This window comes from Erythranthe guttata, chromosome 10 (genome assembly GCF_056151865.1).
Source record: "Erythranthe guttata isolate IM_541 chromosome 10, IM_541, whole genome shotgun sequence".
NCBI lineage: Eukaryota > Viridiplantae > Streptophyta > Magnoliopsida > Lamiales > Phrymaceae > Erythranthe > Erythranthe guttata.
The window spans coordinates 7,341,176-7,359,183 of NC_142542.1; the positions used below are offsets into that span (position 1 = coordinate 7,341,176).

The following is an 18,008-nucleotide window of genomic DNA, read 5'->3' on the forward strand; positions in this document are numbered from 1 at the left end:
AACTGGTCCTCTAGTGAAGTCACGGTGATGTCTAGGTCATAAGAACTAATGGTGTACAACTATACCATAGATATCTCTACTCGATTATTGGGAACCACTTAGAGATTTCTAGGGTGAGGGAGTTCAGTGAACTCGTCAACTTACGAGCACCCACTTATGCATGCCGATATCACAATACCGTTTACTGGTGAGATGCAGTACACATACACTAAGTGCTAGTCTCTTAATGGGAAAGGCCGATATCCTCATTGGTGGCGTAACCCTTCGACTAGGAACACGTTTAACAGTTATAATACTTAAGTAAATATCTCACGATCCTAACGATCAATTACTAGTACTTGTAATAACTGTAATGACTATATCTATGCTTGTGACAAAGGGACAAAGATATAGAATGCCAAGGTGTTTTATCATTAATACGAATAAAGGTTTGTTTATTACCATAATAGATACGAAAGACCACAGCCACATGTTGGCTTGTTGGTCACATACTCTAACAGAGGACACACTTATTCGGTGGTCGTTATTCTGGACCGGTAGCTGTGTCACGGGTGGTATCGCGGGGGAGCATTTGCTCCCATCGTGGTGATGTATTGGGCCACTGCCTCAACGGCTGCGCGAGTAGAGGCTTCTTCTATCATACGTTGGAGTGCTTCTTCGGCTAGTTGAACCGTTTAGGGAGCAGGGAGCGGTGGATCTGCGAGTGGCGGATCTTGAGGGGGATTCACTTGGACATCGCGAGGTGGATCCGGAGCACGGGGAGGAAGTGGTATGCCAGAAGCCTCCGCGCATTGGGAGGTTGTTAGTTGTGTCATTTTTTCTCCGAACGGATGACTCAGAAGCATCTTGCGCGCTATGTGATCTGGTATGCATTCCCACAGACGGTGCCAAAATGATGATGCTAAATACTTAGATCACCTAGGGTAGTGTGATAAACGAGTTGGGAGAGCAAAGCGGATCAGTAGCTTGCCAATTAGATGGTCCCTGCGAAAGTAACACACGTGAACTAAGCCGGGGGTTGAACCGGCAGAAACCCCTTCGACGCTCAAGTCAGATGTACGGATCGTGGAGATAGTAGATAGAATATGAGCTTTAAGATAATATTGAATAATGGAACATATCTCCTGAAATGAGTAAAAACCTCTATTTATATATCGTTGATCAAGTTGGGTTTACTATGTTGGGCCCAAGCCTTATATTTGAAGGTGTTTGGGCTTTCGTATAATGGGCCCAATTAATAGATGAATTGTGGGTCGAGATAATTAGGTATATCAGTAATGCTATAAAAGACTATAATTGCGCATCAATTTTTAACCATGACGGTCTATCTTAAACGGTTATATCATTGGCATTTCTCTCTAAATGATTACTATAACCTTGCCCCATAAACCATAATTCCTCATATGCAGCCCATGATATATAATTATCGCTACCACAAAGTTTGACAGTAGTAATAGTAGTAGATTATAACAAAAAAATAGGTTTATTTGAAGTAATAACTCACTCATTTTTCAAAAATCAGTAAACAGAGCTACTTTGTAGAAAAAAGAAAAAAAAAAAAAAAAAAAAAAAGTGGGATAGAAATACCAACGTGGTCGAAATTGCAGAATACCACCACTGGAAGACTCGCAGGAGTCGGATGAACTCGTGGAGAAAATGCGCCGAAAACGGCGTGGGAGGGGGGCTCATGTGCCGGCGCGTGGGATTGCGGCAACAGACGTCGGAAGCGAGTAGGCGGCCAGCGCAAATTAGCGACTGACGAAGTGAATGAAGGGGGTGGTGAAGAGATGGGGCTAAGAATATGTATTTGCGAAAGAGGAAGTTTAGATTAGAGAGAAGGAGAAGAAGCCTAGGGTTTTAGCCCCAGCTTATGCCAAGTAAAGCAAAGAAAGAACATATATTCTACAAAGAAAGTATGTTTTGTATTTCCTGTGTATTACAATACCACAAATTAATGGGTGTTTAAGGTTTATACCAACTAACTAATAAATAAAAAGAAGGAAAATTCATGAAATTGATTTGGCTCTAACACTAATTACATCTATCAAATCCCTAATTTTCAGCAATTTCTAATAAAATTAAAACAATATGTATCACCTCCTTTCACATTTCAATTCATTTTAGCTGCTAAAAAGATGCATGATATAATTGCATTCCTCAAGTCGCCATCCACAAATTTCCATGAATTCATAATAATGCTCTGTATAAAGGTAGATTCTTAAAGCTGGTCGGAAAACGTGTTAAAACTCCAACCGCCGAGGCTAATGTCTTAAATACTAATGGAAACACATGCCTGTAGAAAGCTCAAGATGTTAAATACACAAAAGGTACAATACTCTTAAGGAAACTCAATCTAGAAGCACAGCCTTCATATGATACTATACTGAGACCATGAGGGCGAAAAAATCGGCAGCTATTCCTTTTCCCCCGCGAATATTACAATTAGATGTTTTTAACAAATTAGGTTTCTTCGTGAACAAGGCTTCAGCTCGACTTCACATGTCAGAAACGGACCACAGATATGCTTCTTTGTCTGTTGCTGCCTTCTCATTCGTTCTCTTAAACAAATCCTTCTCATATCCTACAAGATGAAGAAGAAAAAAAGTGTGTGCAATTATATTTCTCGTTTTCCAGCATAAATAATGCTCGGGACAGAAAAAAAAAATTCAAAATTCAAAAAAAAAAGAAAAGAAAAACTTACCAGTACTGCGATCGACACCATCCCAGTGTCTTCCTGGTCTGATCCCATAGCGGTTTGGTGCAGCTTCGAGTCCTCTTTTTATCCAGCTATGACTTGGAATATCTTGCGGGATTATGAAGCCTGATTCTTTCATCTTCTCATTATCACCTAAGTCTGGAAGAAGTTGCTCCAGATTCTTTTTCTGAAACATACACACAGAAAACAATTTACATCAGTACGAAAGAAATGGAAAACGCATATCACGACAAGAAAAAGAAAAAAAAAAAAAAACAAGCCGAATACATTTTAGTTGCATAAATAGAGTAGAGGTGATATTCTATGAATAATCATCAAAAAATAACAAGCGGATTCGATGAGAAACTTGCCTTGACTAAGTGTGCCATGGGATCACCCCATCGGACTTTTTCCTTCAGCATAGAATCGAGATCAGCATCATCCCTGCAGTAGAAATTGCAATACATGAAATGTGTTCTACATGTGAAAAGATCACACTGGATATTCTCATTAAGGGATAAAATTTCAATTTAAAAACATTGATTATCAGGTTGGACATAGAGGCTACATGAATGAAAATAAAAAAATCAGTAAAATCGCAACATAAAATATTCACCGTAAAATAAATTCATAAACGTATTGGAATTGCAACGTATGAAATGTCTCTCTAACACATAAACAGAAATGATTATCAGAGTGGACACAAAGGCAACGTGAATGAAAAAAAAAAAACAGTAATATCACAACACAAAACTATTTACCATATAAGATAGATATCCCAATAATAACATTACTAAGGGCTTAAATCCAAATTAGTGCCACATGCCACACTGAGTCACTTTTTGTATTATTATACCTGCCCCGGGCAAACGGTTTGTTCTTCTCTTCTTCTATTTCTTGAAATCTAGCTTCAGCTTCGCGTTTCTGAGCCAACCCTTTGCCCCATTCCAGCTTTATCTCCTAAGGAACACACACGTATACCAATATATTATTACAGGGAAACTAAAGCAATGTAGCCTAGCTGGTATGTAGTTCGGAAATGACATCATGAAGACTTTGGAGAATAATATGGACCAGAAAGAAGAAGCAATATCTGAAAATACAGATCAACGTATTCTTGTGCAAAGCAATTACCTTTTTCAGCAACTATATGAACAAATTTGTTTAATTAAGCATTCATGTAAGACCTAAAAGTCCAATTATTAACTTGTTTCGATCTGGTTTATCCTTTAAAGAGACATATATATATATATATATCAAATTATATTGTTGTCAAAAACTGGAATACATAACTAGACGGGGAAATCTTTTATAAGGAAAAATAACTAAACCATATTAAACTCAAAAGCATGAGCAGCAGAATGTCAACTACTAGGAAGTAGGGACTTCGAGACCAATTAGCACATACATCAAGATTGATACCATATGACAATTGATGAAAACAAGTTCAGCATGGGATTTGCTTCGGTAAATGAGGCTGGTTTTTCTAGTAGAGTATCTTTGATCATATATAGGGGATCCTATTCATAACCTTTATATCGTTTGACTCGCAGGTTTAGTAATACACTAGTATCAAAGTAACATTTGAATTCCATGCCTTAATCTTACGTGCATCAATGTGTGCAGGAGTAAAAAACTAAACTTAGACTGAAAGAGACAAGGCCGAGATCCAAACTCTAAAACATACCATGTTATTATTCATTTATTCAGAATCTGAACACATCTTCCTTTATTTGTTTTTTTTTTTTTGGTGAAAGCATTTTTTATTTGCTTAGACGAAGGCAGATACTTTTAGTCACAATATAGAGCTTAATATTCACAATGAGGGCACTCAGTCTGGATGATTTAATAGATAAGTGGTTTCCTTTTCTTCAAAGGTTTGAACTTTGAAAAGCTAAAACCTAGGAATTTTAAGATTTCAGATGTTTACATCCTAACAGACTCCCAACTCCATCCATTACACAAGGATGTTATGTTTCCTTTTGCCAAATTAGATGAAAAGTGAGCCAAATTACAAACAGAAAGGAAGAAAGAAAATTAGATGAAAATTGAGCCAACTTAAAGAGAACTACTGAAGCATCTTAAGTACATCAGATATAGAAAAAATGGCACCTTAGGTTTATCTTCTTTCTTCCGATCTTTCTTCTGAAACTTAAAAAATTCCTCCTTTGACATGCGTTCCCCTGGAACAGAAAACAAAGGGCACATGATGTGCTTTTGTTTGTTTGAAAATACTAAATAGAAAATGACGGAAAAATTCATACCAGTTTTTTTGTCGCGGTATGTAGGTTCAGCATTCCGGCCACTTACTGTAGAATCCATCTCTTTAAACCTGCGATATCATATTGCATTGACTTAGTTGAGCACCTCAATCAAATCAAGAAATGACATGACCATAGAATTTCAAATTTGAAAATAATAGAATGCAACAAGCTTAATTTAAGAAAGCAAATTATTTTAAATTTCAAAGAACAAATATAAACTTTAGACTATATGGCAAAAAAACCAACATTACCCACTATTACAATTCACCTCGTAATGAAACAGCTAAATTGTACAGACAGTATCAGAAAAGCAATGAACATAAGCCTAAAAATAAGATATAAAAATTCAGGACACTTTGCAGCAAATCTCATCTAGTAAAATCTTGTTAAGAGTTGAACATCCCCAAACATTTCTCATAAATGTCAACTCATTATGATAAAATAATCATTTGGTTCCAGCTGTTCAGGGTTGCGACTACTGATGATATGGGCCAATAATATTAAGCCAGCAAAAGGCGAGACATAGATATAGGATCTCAATGTGGAGATAAATGTAAAAGAAAGGTTCTAATGAACAGGGGAAAAGAGGAGCGAGAAAGGTACATGCTGAGGAAAACCAGATAGTTACCTCAACCACTCTTCCTTTTTCTTTCTATCAATTTCATCTTTGACATCTGTACCAGAAACTAAACCAGTTCTCGGGTGACGTGAAATCATTGGTGATTCTTTCCGGCTCTTCCTTGGAGGAGAAAGATCGGAAACTGAAGGTGCAGAGACAACAGAACCAGATCTGTCATTCTTGAACTTCCGAGGCGGCGAAAGATCTGCTGTCGAAGGAGCGCGCGAGTCATTTTGATATCTAGAGTCCCGACTACCACGTCGAGGAGGAGAAATATCCGAATCGGTGACCTTTGAATGTGAAGGTACTCTTCCACGTTCAGGGGATGATGCGTGCTTATCTCTTTGCTGCCTTCGAGGTGGGGACAAATCACTGGGCCTATCAGACTCCGAGGCTTCCAAATATGGCTCACGTGAAGTTTTTGTTTTTGTTTTGGATTTGTACGACTGCCGAACTGGAGACAAATCAGCACCCGCTGGAATGTCGGACCGTTGTCCAGGTTCTGGTGATGGAGTGTCATTACGAAGCCTCCTTTTACGAGGTGGAGAAATATCAGAATTCTGGTCTTCGGACTTGCTATTATTAGGGTCGTTTGACAGAGATACCCATCCACTTCCATCCTCGGAAATGGCACCAAAAGGGCGTTTAGACCTGATTAGCTCCAGCCTTCTCATACGCTTGACTTCAATATCTTCATCAACTTGAGGCTTCTCTTCATCTGCAAGGGGTTTATAACAATAAGCCGAATTCAAGAATTTTATGTACCCAAGACCAAAAGCAGAAACAAAAATATAAGTTACCTGCTGAATCTTCTTCTTCATAAACTTTGACAGGCTTTTGCCAAACGGGATCTTCATCCACTAGAAGAACTCCAGCAGCATCAGGTTTAGCCTTCTTTTTTTTCTTCTTCTTGTTATCCTTGTCATCATTACTTGTGTATTTTTTAAGGTACTCTTTAAGCGAAGTTGTCCCTGACGATGCCCCCACCATCGTGATCCTAACAGGTTCTTTTCTGAACAGTTTGAAAAGGAGTCGAGGTCTTAGTCTTACCAGTTATATGTTACGGGCCAGAGGCACTTTCTTCTTTCAAACAATGCCCAACAGAATCAAAGAACTAAAAAGGGAAAGAAAAAATCGAGCAACACACATCAGGACCAGTTAATATGACACAACAAGGTTACACTGCAAAATAGTGCCCAATAAATTCAATACATAAAATTACACTTTTTTCTGACATTCATATCAGAGCGGATAGCGGGAACCGAACCCGCATTTTTTCCTTGTTCGAGGGTTCTATCCCTCTCTTTCCGTACCTTCAGTTCTTACATTGTTTTATCAGGGGATCATGATTCAAAATTGACAGCATCAAGCAGATAATATTTAGGGTGATCTATGATATTTCCAATTAATCTACCTAATCCAGTATAACTTACTACCCAATTCTATCATGAAGCACCCGCTGCAACATAAAAAAGAATCCATCTCTTTCTTCCTTCACTAAACATGGGAAATTGCAATTTTGACTTGTAAGCAATCAAATGAAGTTTTCATTTAGCACAGCCCAAAGTTTCCAATAACCATGGAACATAAAAAACAACATCTACAGTGTCGGCCAACGCATAAAGATTCAATGCAAGTTAACCAATTTGAATTTCTGGAAATAAAGCTACAGTGCATCTAAGGGTGAGTTTGGAATTCCAATTCGAACTTCCGAATGGCGTGTATATCATAAAAAACCGTGAAAATTCTTAGCACATAAGAAAGTATAAATTGTTCTATCACATAAGAATATTTTTTTGTGATAAAAGCTGAAATGCGGGTAATCAAAAGGCTCGGCACTCTCTCGCATATAGGGTTTGATTTCACTTGAAAATTAAAAAAAAAACATGAAGATGAATAACATTAGGAAAATAGCTAAATTGAAGTTTAATTTCAGTTTCTTACAATTAGAAAGAATACGATTGAACAACTGAACTCCGTCTTTTGCTTGCTGACGGCGGGAGATGAGGGCCGGTGTGATGGCTTCGATTTAGGGTCCGACGCGTCCCTTATTTTCGACCGTGATTCAAGTGAGATGGTGGTCGGCTGGTGGTGTGGAGGCGGTGTCGGGTGGAGGGAGGCGGGCGGCGGGGAGAATGAAAGTGTGGCGGTGGCGGTGGCCGGTGGTGGGCGCTGGGAGCGAGATGAAAGGTGAGGCAGAAAAGATGATCGAGGGCTTGTTGGGGAATTTGCTTTATTTAATATCATCAAAATAAAAATTAGATAATAAATAATTAATGACAATAATACTTTAATAAAAATCAAATTTAGAAAAACATATCTCATTATTTTTTCTTCAATATCAAACATAGAAATGAGAAACCCCTAAAAACTAATCTCCCTATTTACAAACCCCTCACCTCCTCCTTCCGACTAACAAATTCTTCTAAAAAATCTCAAAACTAAATAAATCAAAATCTTGCACAACTTGCAAAATGGAGTCAAATGACCAATGTTACTAAAACCAGACCGAACCGGTCAGTCGGACCGGTTCAATAGTGACCCGGCGATGAAGTGGTTTGGTCTAACCTCTGAAACTAGGAAAATTAAAAACAGGGGTCAAATGACCAAAATTCGGTTCGACCGTGTAAAACCCGAGAATCATCGAGACAGTCAAGGAACCCGATTTTCGGCCAAAACGTCACGAACCACCGCTGAATTGGTTATTTTTTGCTAGATTTGATGAGCGATAACCTTCACAAACTTAGTGGTAGGCCGTGGGTGGCCCGATCTATTCATGAGTGGTCGAAGGATTGCAGGATATGGTCATGGGTGATCGAATAGGGGTGCCCGATTGTCGGATTTGAAGAATAAAGAATGGGAAAATATAGAGTATAAGTAAAAGAAATAGAGTAAAAAGTAAGCAAAAGAAATAGAGTAAAAAGTGGGGTGAAGTAGATAAAATTGAAAATAAAAGGTGGGAGATTAAAATTATAAAGAAAATAGTATTTTTAAAATAAAATAATGACATACATATTAAAAAAATAAAAAATCAGTTGAACTGGTTCGACCCTATAAAACCATGACCCAAATGGTCGTCCGGTTTTATAGTCGGTCCGGTTCTGACAACATTGCAAATGGCATTAAAATGGTAGTTTACGAGCAAGGAAACCCATTAAGGTATGTATCCATGTATTTTTTTGAGCTTAAAAGTCGATTTTGAATTTTTTTTTTTTAATCCGCCATCCATTTTGGATACATATAGATCGAAAATGTGTGTGTTTTTCGACCCATATGTGTCGAATACACTAATAACAGATATTCTGCATGTCGACGGCTAACTGTCGAATTCCAACTAATTTTCGACATCAAAATGTCGAAAATTCAATGGAGTTCGGCACTAACCTGTCGAAAATTTAATGTAAAAATTAATACATATAAAAATTTAATGTATTAATTTTTACATTAAATTTTCGATAGGTGAGTGTCGAACTCCAATGAATTTTCGACAATTTGATGTCGAAAATTAATTGGAATTCGACACTTACTCGTCTAATCTTGTCTGTTACAAACTTTTATGTAACAAAATTTTCAATCTAATCCTGCCGAATCTTCTCTTCACTTTTGTGTGGATCGATTGCTCCCATGCGTTTACCACATGAGAAAAATTCACACAAAAGAAGCTTTATTGGCATGGGTTCGTGAAGTATCTAAAAGAATGGGAATGGTAATAATAATCGCGGGTTGGAGTGACGGGGAGAAAAGACGTAGGAGACTGTATATGATTGTTGGTTGTGAGCATGGGGGCCTTTATGCTGGCAGGAAGGTACTTGGTGAAGATGATCAAAGACCGGGAAAAAGGAGCACCGGTTCTAAGAAATGTAATTATCCGTTTAAATTGAAGGAGAGAAAAGAAGCCAATGAAGATGAACATGTTGAGTGGAAATTGGATGTTCACAGTGGTATTCACAACCACAACTTGTTTGAAAACTTGCAAGGACACTCTTATGTCTGAAGATTATCAAAGGAAGAGACTTCACTTATTCAAACTTTGAAGAAGTTTGTGGTGAAACCAAGGGCAATTCTAAGACTATTGAAGTAAAATGACCCGTCCAATGTAACTTGTGTGAAGACAGTTTACAATGTTATCCAACAGATAGATTTCAACGAATTATCTGGGAGATCTCAATTGCAACTATTGTTCGCCAAGTTGAAAGAAGACAAATACCTCTCTTACCATAGATCGAACGAATTTAATGAGATTGCCGACTTGTTGTGGATCCACCCGAAATGCATTAAGTTGGCACAGCCGAATCCCTACGTATTTGTCATGGATTGCACATACAAAACCAATGGTTACGGACTCCCATTTCTTGAGATTGTGGGTTTTACTTGTACCAACTTGACGTTCGCCATTGCCTTTCCATACATGGATCACAAAAAGATGAAAATTTCGAATGGACGTTGCGTTGTTTGGTGGAGGCCATGAGAAATTGTCATCGGCCTAATTGCATTGTAACAGATCAAGATTTCGCTTTAATGAAAGCAGTAGCCAATGTGTATCCATCGAGTCATCACTTGTTGTGTTGGTGGCATGTGAACAAGAATATATTGGTTAATTGTAAGAAAATATTCACAAAGGAAAATACCAAGTGGAAGCAGTTTCAGTCGGCTTTTTCAGCTCTTAATGAAATAATAGCTCTTATTGAAATAAATACTATAGAGGAGTTCAATGAGGATTGGGAGTCAATGAAAAGAACATTTGTTAGTTATCCGGCGGCTATAGCATACGTAGTTAATTCATGGTTGGATCCCCACAAGGAGAGACTTGCATCGATGTGGACAAATAAGTATACTCATTTTCGAACGTACACTTCTAGTAGTGTGGATGGGGCACATGGACGAATGAAAAGGGATGTGCGTAATTCAACTGGCACCTTTGTGGATTTGCATACGAAAATCAACAACCAAATTCTCGAACAATACGATGATATCAAAGCTTCTTTTGAAGTAAGTGAAAATACTTACCTACACACTTTCAAAACGTTGATATAAAATGAGCTTCGTGAAGATATCTCAAATTTCGCTCTACAACAACTGAAAGTTGAGGTGGACAAGGCGAAACAGTTGCAACCGAGTGATATGTGTTGTAGTTGCGCCAGCTGAACAACCCACGGTCTACCATGCTGCCATGAGCTTCATGAGTATGTTGTTGTGAGCAAATGTCCTATCCCACTTAAGTTAATAGGCCCGTACTGAAAACACATGAGTATGGAGCCTGGCACAACCACAGACGAAGTCATTCTACCAACCATTGATGAAGAAATATCAGAATACTAGAAGCTCTTTCAATCTGGCGATGTCGATGCAAAGAATCAATTGCGCAACCATTTGAAAAGATTTACCCACCGAGAGAAGACTAACCTTACGGAGCCAAGTGAAAAAACATTGTTAGCAAAGATCGATCGTCAAAAAATAAGAAAGACAAATCAAGCACCCATGACAAATCACATTTTGAGTATTTGGAGCCAAAGAAAAAAAAATCGAAGCAAACTATTTGTTCTCCAAGGGTAAAGGTTGCTATTATCGTCTCATTTCATTATTGTTGTTGCATTTTATAATTGTGCTAAGTAATTCTGGTTAATATACTGCAGTTGATACCTGTGAATCTATTCAAGAAACCTGTATTGAAGAGATTTAGAGTGTCTTCGAATGAGTCATATAGCACTATACCGACTCAAAAGTAAGAGAACAACACTATACCGACGCAAGAGTCGTTCAAACTATTGGTTGAAGAGTTAGATGTAGAATTCCCACTAGCTTTGATCGGTAAGAATAAGTATATTGAGACGATCCATCCACGATTTCGTATCCCTGTTCGAGAAATCATAAATGTCGGTTCAGATGGCCACTGTAGGTTTCGGACAGTTGCCTCAATGATGAATTTGGGGAAGATGAATGGGGTCGAGTACGAGATAACATGCTACGGGAGTTGACTGCTAATTTTCCCTGACATGCACTATGGTGAAGAAACCGTTAGAACCATGCAAACTGTTGTGAGTAATTGGGATGTCCCTACCACGCGTGACCATTGGATGTCTTTTCCAAATATGGGCCATGTAATTGCTTCAACATACAATATCTTGTTTGTCTACTTATCCAAGTATTAGTGTCTCATGTTCCTTCCTCTATCGAGCGATCTGGCATTCATCGACAATTGTCACTTTGTGCATGTCGTCTTGAACAACAATTGTCTAATACCTACAATCGCCGATTTTTGGTACCGATGCTATGATCCTAAAGCCGATCGATGGAAGCATTCAAAGAGTTAATAGGTCAAAATATTGCCATGCGAGATAGCGAGACAATTTCAAGATTATTATTATATCGGATAATGGTGATAGTTCTCCGAACAAAACTACCTAAAGTTATAGGGGGCCCAAAATTACATGTTTAATTTTTTTTTTTTTTTTGTTATTATGCCTTGTGTCTTTTATTATAGTTTACAATTTTTAGTTTTTTAATGAAAGGAGCGCAAAATTTATTTCAATATGACATAAAACATATATTTTATTTTTTTTTGGACTAAAAAAATAAAAATTGCTAATTATCAAAAAAATTAACAGTTAAAAATTGACAGGTAGCTGTTGATTTTTAACTGTTAGTTTTAATTTTTTGATAATTTGCAAATTTTAGTTTTTTAATGAAAGGAACTCAAAATTTATTTAAAAAATAATTAAAACAAGCAAAATACATCTAAAACAAGTAAAATCCATCTAGAACAAACATAATTCATCTTAAACAAGCAAAATCCATCTAAAACAAAAATAAAATAAAAAAACATCTAAACCAAGCAAAATTCATCTAGAACAAACAAAATCCATCTAAAACGAAAATTAAAAAAAAAACATCTAAATCAAACAATATCCATCTAAAATACACAAAATTCACCTAAAACACACAATACTAATCATGTGTTTTTTTCTTCCTACTAAACACGCGTTTCACAACTGGTTGTGTTTCTTTTAAAGTAGTATGAGGAGGAGGTGGTGGTGGGACATCCGATGAGCTAGATGGAGGTGGGAGTGGGGCATCTGAGGTGCTAGGAGGAGGTGGTGGTGGGTAATCCGGCTCGATCAACGCGACGATATTATTTAGTGTCCCCCCACATGATTGTATGGGCGTCGGATGGCGCAAGTCCCCGTATCTCTCTAAGTGTACCATTCACCAACTCCAAAATTTGCAAAAGTTCTACCTCCTTTTCAGGAACACCCCCCCCCCCCCCCGGTCGGGCTTCACGTGTTCGAGGTTGATCCGCCTGGGGTCGAGGTGGATGGGCTCCATGCCTACAGAGTTGTAACATGCATCACGACCGGAACCAATCCATGTAGTCCGGCGAAGTGTCCACCTCCCCGAGTTCAACTTCAACGGACCTTGACTCCTCGTCCAAACAATACTCCTCCCACCGATCGGAGAATCGTTCGCCATACACGGCGAATACTGAGTTTTGGACTGGTCGACCTTTGTTAACCTGAGCTTTGTAATTGCCTTTGACATGTATATACGCCCTGGAATAATCTGGATCAGGTTGAACTGCCTCAACACTCTGTCTGGATGATATGTCTCGAAGTGGTTCATGCAGCATATCATCCCACTAAACCAAACAGAATCGGGCATCGGGAAACGATCACGAAGAGCCGCGTATGGTGACCATCCTAATAAAATAATTATAAAAAAAATTTAGAAACATACACAAGTAGTAGTAACAAATTATTAAATTTGTATTTTACCTGATCAGGTATCAAATCATCCAATCGAGATCGCAAGTATATGGCTCGTTCAAGCGTCGAAATAGTCGTTGACCGAGGCTCCCATCGGCTGGCTAATGGCCCCTAAAACTCCATCTTCAATGTGCCACCCGCCAAATATGGAAAGTGCTCGTAAATCCATGATTGGAAGAGCGCCAGCCAGCCAGCCATCGAGTTCGTTGAATTTTGGGAGGCTCATGATAGTTCATCGTACAACCGGCAAAGACATGCAGTGCCCCAAGCATACTTGCCGATCCGATCCAAATCAGTGACGTGATTTAGATACTCCACGCTTACCATGTTGTCGGTCTTGTCGCACAATATGGTGAACCCCAACAAAAATAACAAATACGCCCGAATGGCGTATAACCTCTTCTCCGCACTATCTCTCCGGGTCACCTTACTAAATTTGTCCTTCAACCATTCCAATTTCACTGCTTTCCTCTTATCCACATCTTCCGGGTATTCATTCACCTAGAAATTTGAGCATCAAATTACTGGCATGCGTATTGGAATCACGTGTCAAACATTCGCAAGGTACAGTACGTCCAACAACTGGCAAACCGACCAATGTGCTCACATCAACAAGTGTGATGGTCATCTATCCAACAGGTAAATGGAACGTGTTTGTAGTTGGCTGTCATCTCTCTATGAAGACTATAAGTAGATGGCCGTCCAAGTGTTGTACGAGGCGTGTACAACTGACATTAATCGAGCTCTCTGTACGGCCTCCATAATAAATGGCGCCAACATCCCGCCATTCAACCTCTGCATGTGATTCCGCAATCGAAATTCGGCGTCGCGCTCTGGACTTCTATTCACAATATGATAAACAATATGCTTATCAAATTTTATGTACAACTCCGATATGTCAGGGCCTCGGACCGGTTGGTTGCTCGAATCACAGACTTCAAAGTCGATGGAACAGGTAGATCTGGCACCGGATTCATTGAGGAGGAACCCTCTCCAGACTTTATAAGTGTATGTTGCATCGGAGCCTTAAACTGCGCAGACGAATAGCTCTTAGTCTTGGTCGTAGTCATGGTTGTCTTGCCCTTGCCCTTTCCCTTATCTGATAGTTCCTTCCTTTTCTTACAGTTCGAGACAGTCGAGGGTATACGAGGTTCGCGTGGTTCTTCCGTGCAAAAACCCGAAAATAACACACAAATAAATAAATATTCATAATTTAAAAAAGAAACAAATAAAAATTGGAAAACAAAAGATTAATATTAATTACAGTAACAATTCGACAGGTTCCTGTTGAAAATGGTAGAAAAATTAGTTTTTGGTGATTCAAGATATTTCGGACAACCAAAACAAAGTTCTCAAACTTTCGTGTTTTACTCTTTCTCAAATTCCGACATTATCATCTCCGAAAATGGTCTTAAAGTATGAACTTATGAATTGCACGAAATTCACCTACAACAAAATTAAGATTGTTAATTTTTTTCTTCAAATCAAAATAATTATAAAATAGAACTTATCATCTTCATTTTTATCATCACGAGCTGAAACGTCCACCTCTTATGGATCATGTCCAAAGCTCATCTCCATGAATCAAAATTTGTCTTAAATTGTTGGAGCTACTACTACACTTTGACGATCAATCAAGAAATAATGGAATGAGTCTCGAACTCCATTTGCTCTCTCTTTTCATAGTTGACGATTAACTGCAATAAGATTCACAATAATATGAAGATAGGCAAGGTGAGGTGCGGACTAGGTCGCTCTCTTAAGATGAATTCAGGACCTCTTCTCAAATGAGATGCAAAAAGGTTCCGATCGTGTCGCGTATGTGATACAACAACCCAGCCTATCTCTCCGCTATAACTTCAACGAAATTGCACGTTCAAGTGAAGTAGAAGCTTACAACTGACACACAACAAAAGCTCAAAATATACGTATATAGTATAAAACAAAAGAATGTCTTTTTATCATCTCTTATACTCTTTTCTCTCATATTCTTACAATGCCTTAATGCCCCCTTTATATAGTATATAATATGACCCCCATAAAACCTCTATTTAATATAGAATTAAAGAAATTTATGGTGTTTTATGTAGGAGAATAATGACTTTGAAGGTTTCAAAATAGTAGTCTAAATAACCTCATAAAAGTGGTCAAAGTCAATATTATATTTTATAATACAATATATTATTTTTATTAAAATAACTCAACACCTTATGCAATGTAACATCCTTCTAAATTGTGTTGTTATCGGCGATTTTTCTTCGATTTTGAAAGACTTTCATAAAGGATCTTGTTTTTTCTTTGCCATTGGTTCCAATATTATGATATGCTTCAATAAAAGGGTTTTAAGTGCCTACGAGCATCTCAAACGGGGGAGGTAGGAGTGGGAGAAGGAGTAAGGGATAAGCTCTCAAGCTATTCCCTCTCATTTCAAGCGATTTTATTGAACATGGGGCCACTCTCTCTCTATCTATTTTTTTCCTTGTTTCATTTTGAACTTTTTTTTCTTCCATTTATGTCTTTTTTAATTGTGTTTTTTCTTTTTTTTTTTTTTTTTTTTGTTTTTACTCTTTATATTTTCTTTACATTGTCATGGTCTAATTTGTTTTTTTTTTCTTTTTTTGATTTTAGTTTATTCTATGTTTTATATTTGTCTATGTATTTGTCTTATAAAATTTAACCAAAATCAATAAATATTATTTTTTTGTTAGATTTAGTAAAACAAAGTTTTAATAAAATTAAATGCTTCAATTCATAAATAAGCACTTAAATAAAATAATTACATATGTCCATTGTGGCTTGCTCACACATGAGTTTTTAAGTCGCGATGAAGGTTACGATTTGCTTCGACCGGTCGTATCGTATGACAATGTCTCATACAATCACTTATTGATATGCCGCATGTTCTAGAATTTAAATCTAATTCCACATGTCTCTCATAAATGGTGGCACTATCTCTGCGATATATGGCGGGGTTATTGTCATCGTCGTCTGACTCAGTATCAGCTTAGTCATCTCGTTTGTCTTTCACAATCATATTGTGGAATACAATCCCACCCTCTTCTCGGCTGTTTCACTAAAAAAAATTGGGCATAAATAATTCCAAAAGTTTGTTCAACATCTTGATGTATGCTTATTGTTTTTTTTAGAACAATTGTTATTGATGTGTTTAGGTTGCTTAATGGACGGATTAACGTACCTCGTTTTGAGTATATGTCATCAGCAAAATATTATGCCATGTAGTGGTCGTTTCCATTTACCTAATAGTGAACTTTGGGGAAATTCTCCAGCGATGTTGTCAAACAAGGGTGAACGACCCAAGACAATGATATCATTTTGCGAACCGGGTATGCCCAAAAAAGGCATACCATATAGAAGTGTCAAATGAAGTCATTACTTTGATAATCATTGTGTGTTTATATTTTCTTCCCGAAAATCTCCCTTGTCATGCAGTTGGACAACTTTTCCATGTCCACTTCATATAGTCTAGTGAACCGATCATTCTAGGGAAACCGCGTCGTTTCGCTTTGTCAAAAAGCCTTATAAGATTTGCGTTTGTCGGGGCACGAATGTACTCGTATTTACATAATCGCAAAATTGTTTTGCAAAATCCACGCAATGTCTCGGTTGCGGTCATGCATCTCTGCCACATGGAAAGTTTCATCGATTGAATCAGCCGAGTTTGCGTAAGCTAACATTCGCATAGCAACTATGATCTTTATTCTGGAGTGCTATCAAGTTTTCTTTAAAAATATGAATTTGAGCGCTCACAATCCTCAACCAGACGTAATAATAAATGAAGCTTCATCCGAAACCGGCGTCTCAAATCCTCTACATCATAAACATGTTTATAAACTATGTAATCATTCATGAGTTATTCGTTTTTACCCTTTCAACTGCGATGCTTATATTTGCGTCCAAGAACATAGTCACCTCTTACAACTTCTTGATTATCTTTTGCTTCAAAGTGTAGATGAGAAATTGTAACTGCTTCGTTTTCTTCTTTAACGATTTGCTCATTATAGGCACCCCAATCAAATTCGTTGGAATTCGAACCAGAATTCATTATATGAAATATTTTGTAGGTGAAATAAATAAATGGATATTATTTAATGAGATATTATATTGATTGATTCAAATTTAAATAGGGTAGATTTGAAATAAAATTATATGAGGCGTAGTATGAACAACCAATTGTAAGGGGACACATCAAATTAATTATCAGATCTTTTTTTTTAAATTTTTGTTTTGTAAAATTATCTTGTCCTTTTGTTTTCTTTCTCACCACATATTTTATGTTTCCCACATTTGGGAAAAATTCGACAAGACTTAATTAGGAGATAGTGTTGATAGTTACTGCATAAACTTGACTGTTTGACAAAAATCTTGATTTATGAAAATAGTGGGGTTGTTGAGATAAGAAAAATAAGGGATTGTGAAGTTGTGAAGAAAAGAAATAAGGCTGCAAATTTAAACTCTTGGGATGGAATGCAGTTTGTGCTCAATGGAAAAGTTCATTATTTTGTAATTATTTAATGGCATGCATGAGTTACACTTCATTTTGCATTGTTTATTTCATACTTTTTGATCTCATGAGTTGTAATAATTTTCTTATTAGAAGCCCCAAGAGAGAGGGACAAATTGAGTAGGTATTAGAAAATGAACTTATAAAT

General features: G+C 37.4%; 2 protein-coding genes across 2 annotated transcripts; one reads left to right on the forward strand and one right to left on the reverse strand.

The window, feature by feature from the left end:
• Positions 1–2,118: 2,118 nt before the first annotated feature.
• LOC105969302 (pre-mRNA-splicing factor of RES complex protein) lies at positions 2,119–7,933 on the reverse strand. The gene is made up of 9 exons (XM_012994048.2): positions 7,523–7,933; positions 6,379–6,590; positions 5,588–6,296; positions 4,960–5,027; positions 4,808–4,878; positions 3,552–3,655; positions 3,067–3,139; positions 2,702–2,882; positions 2,119–2,581 (listed from the first exon to the last, which is right to left on the reverse strand). Exons 2-9 carry the CDS (start codon positions 6,566–6,568, stop codon positions 2,496–2,498), a joined length of 1,482 nt encoding a protein of 493 aa, XP_012849502.1. The 5' UTR covers positions 6,569–6,590; positions 7,523–7,933; the 3' UTR covers positions 2,119–2,495.
• Positions 7,934–9,275: 1,342 nt separating this feature from the next.
• LOC105969235 (uncharacterized) lies at positions 9,276–11,304 on the forward strand. The gene is made up of 4 exons (XM_012993985.2): positions 9,276–9,566; positions 9,714–9,951; positions 10,080–10,567; positions 11,212–11,304. The coding sequence occupies exons 1-4, from the start codon at positions 9,276–9,278 to the stop codon at positions 11,302–11,304; spliced, it is 1,110 nt and encodes a 369-aa protein (XP_012849439.2).
• Positions 11,305–18,008: the final 6,704 nt, after the last annotated feature.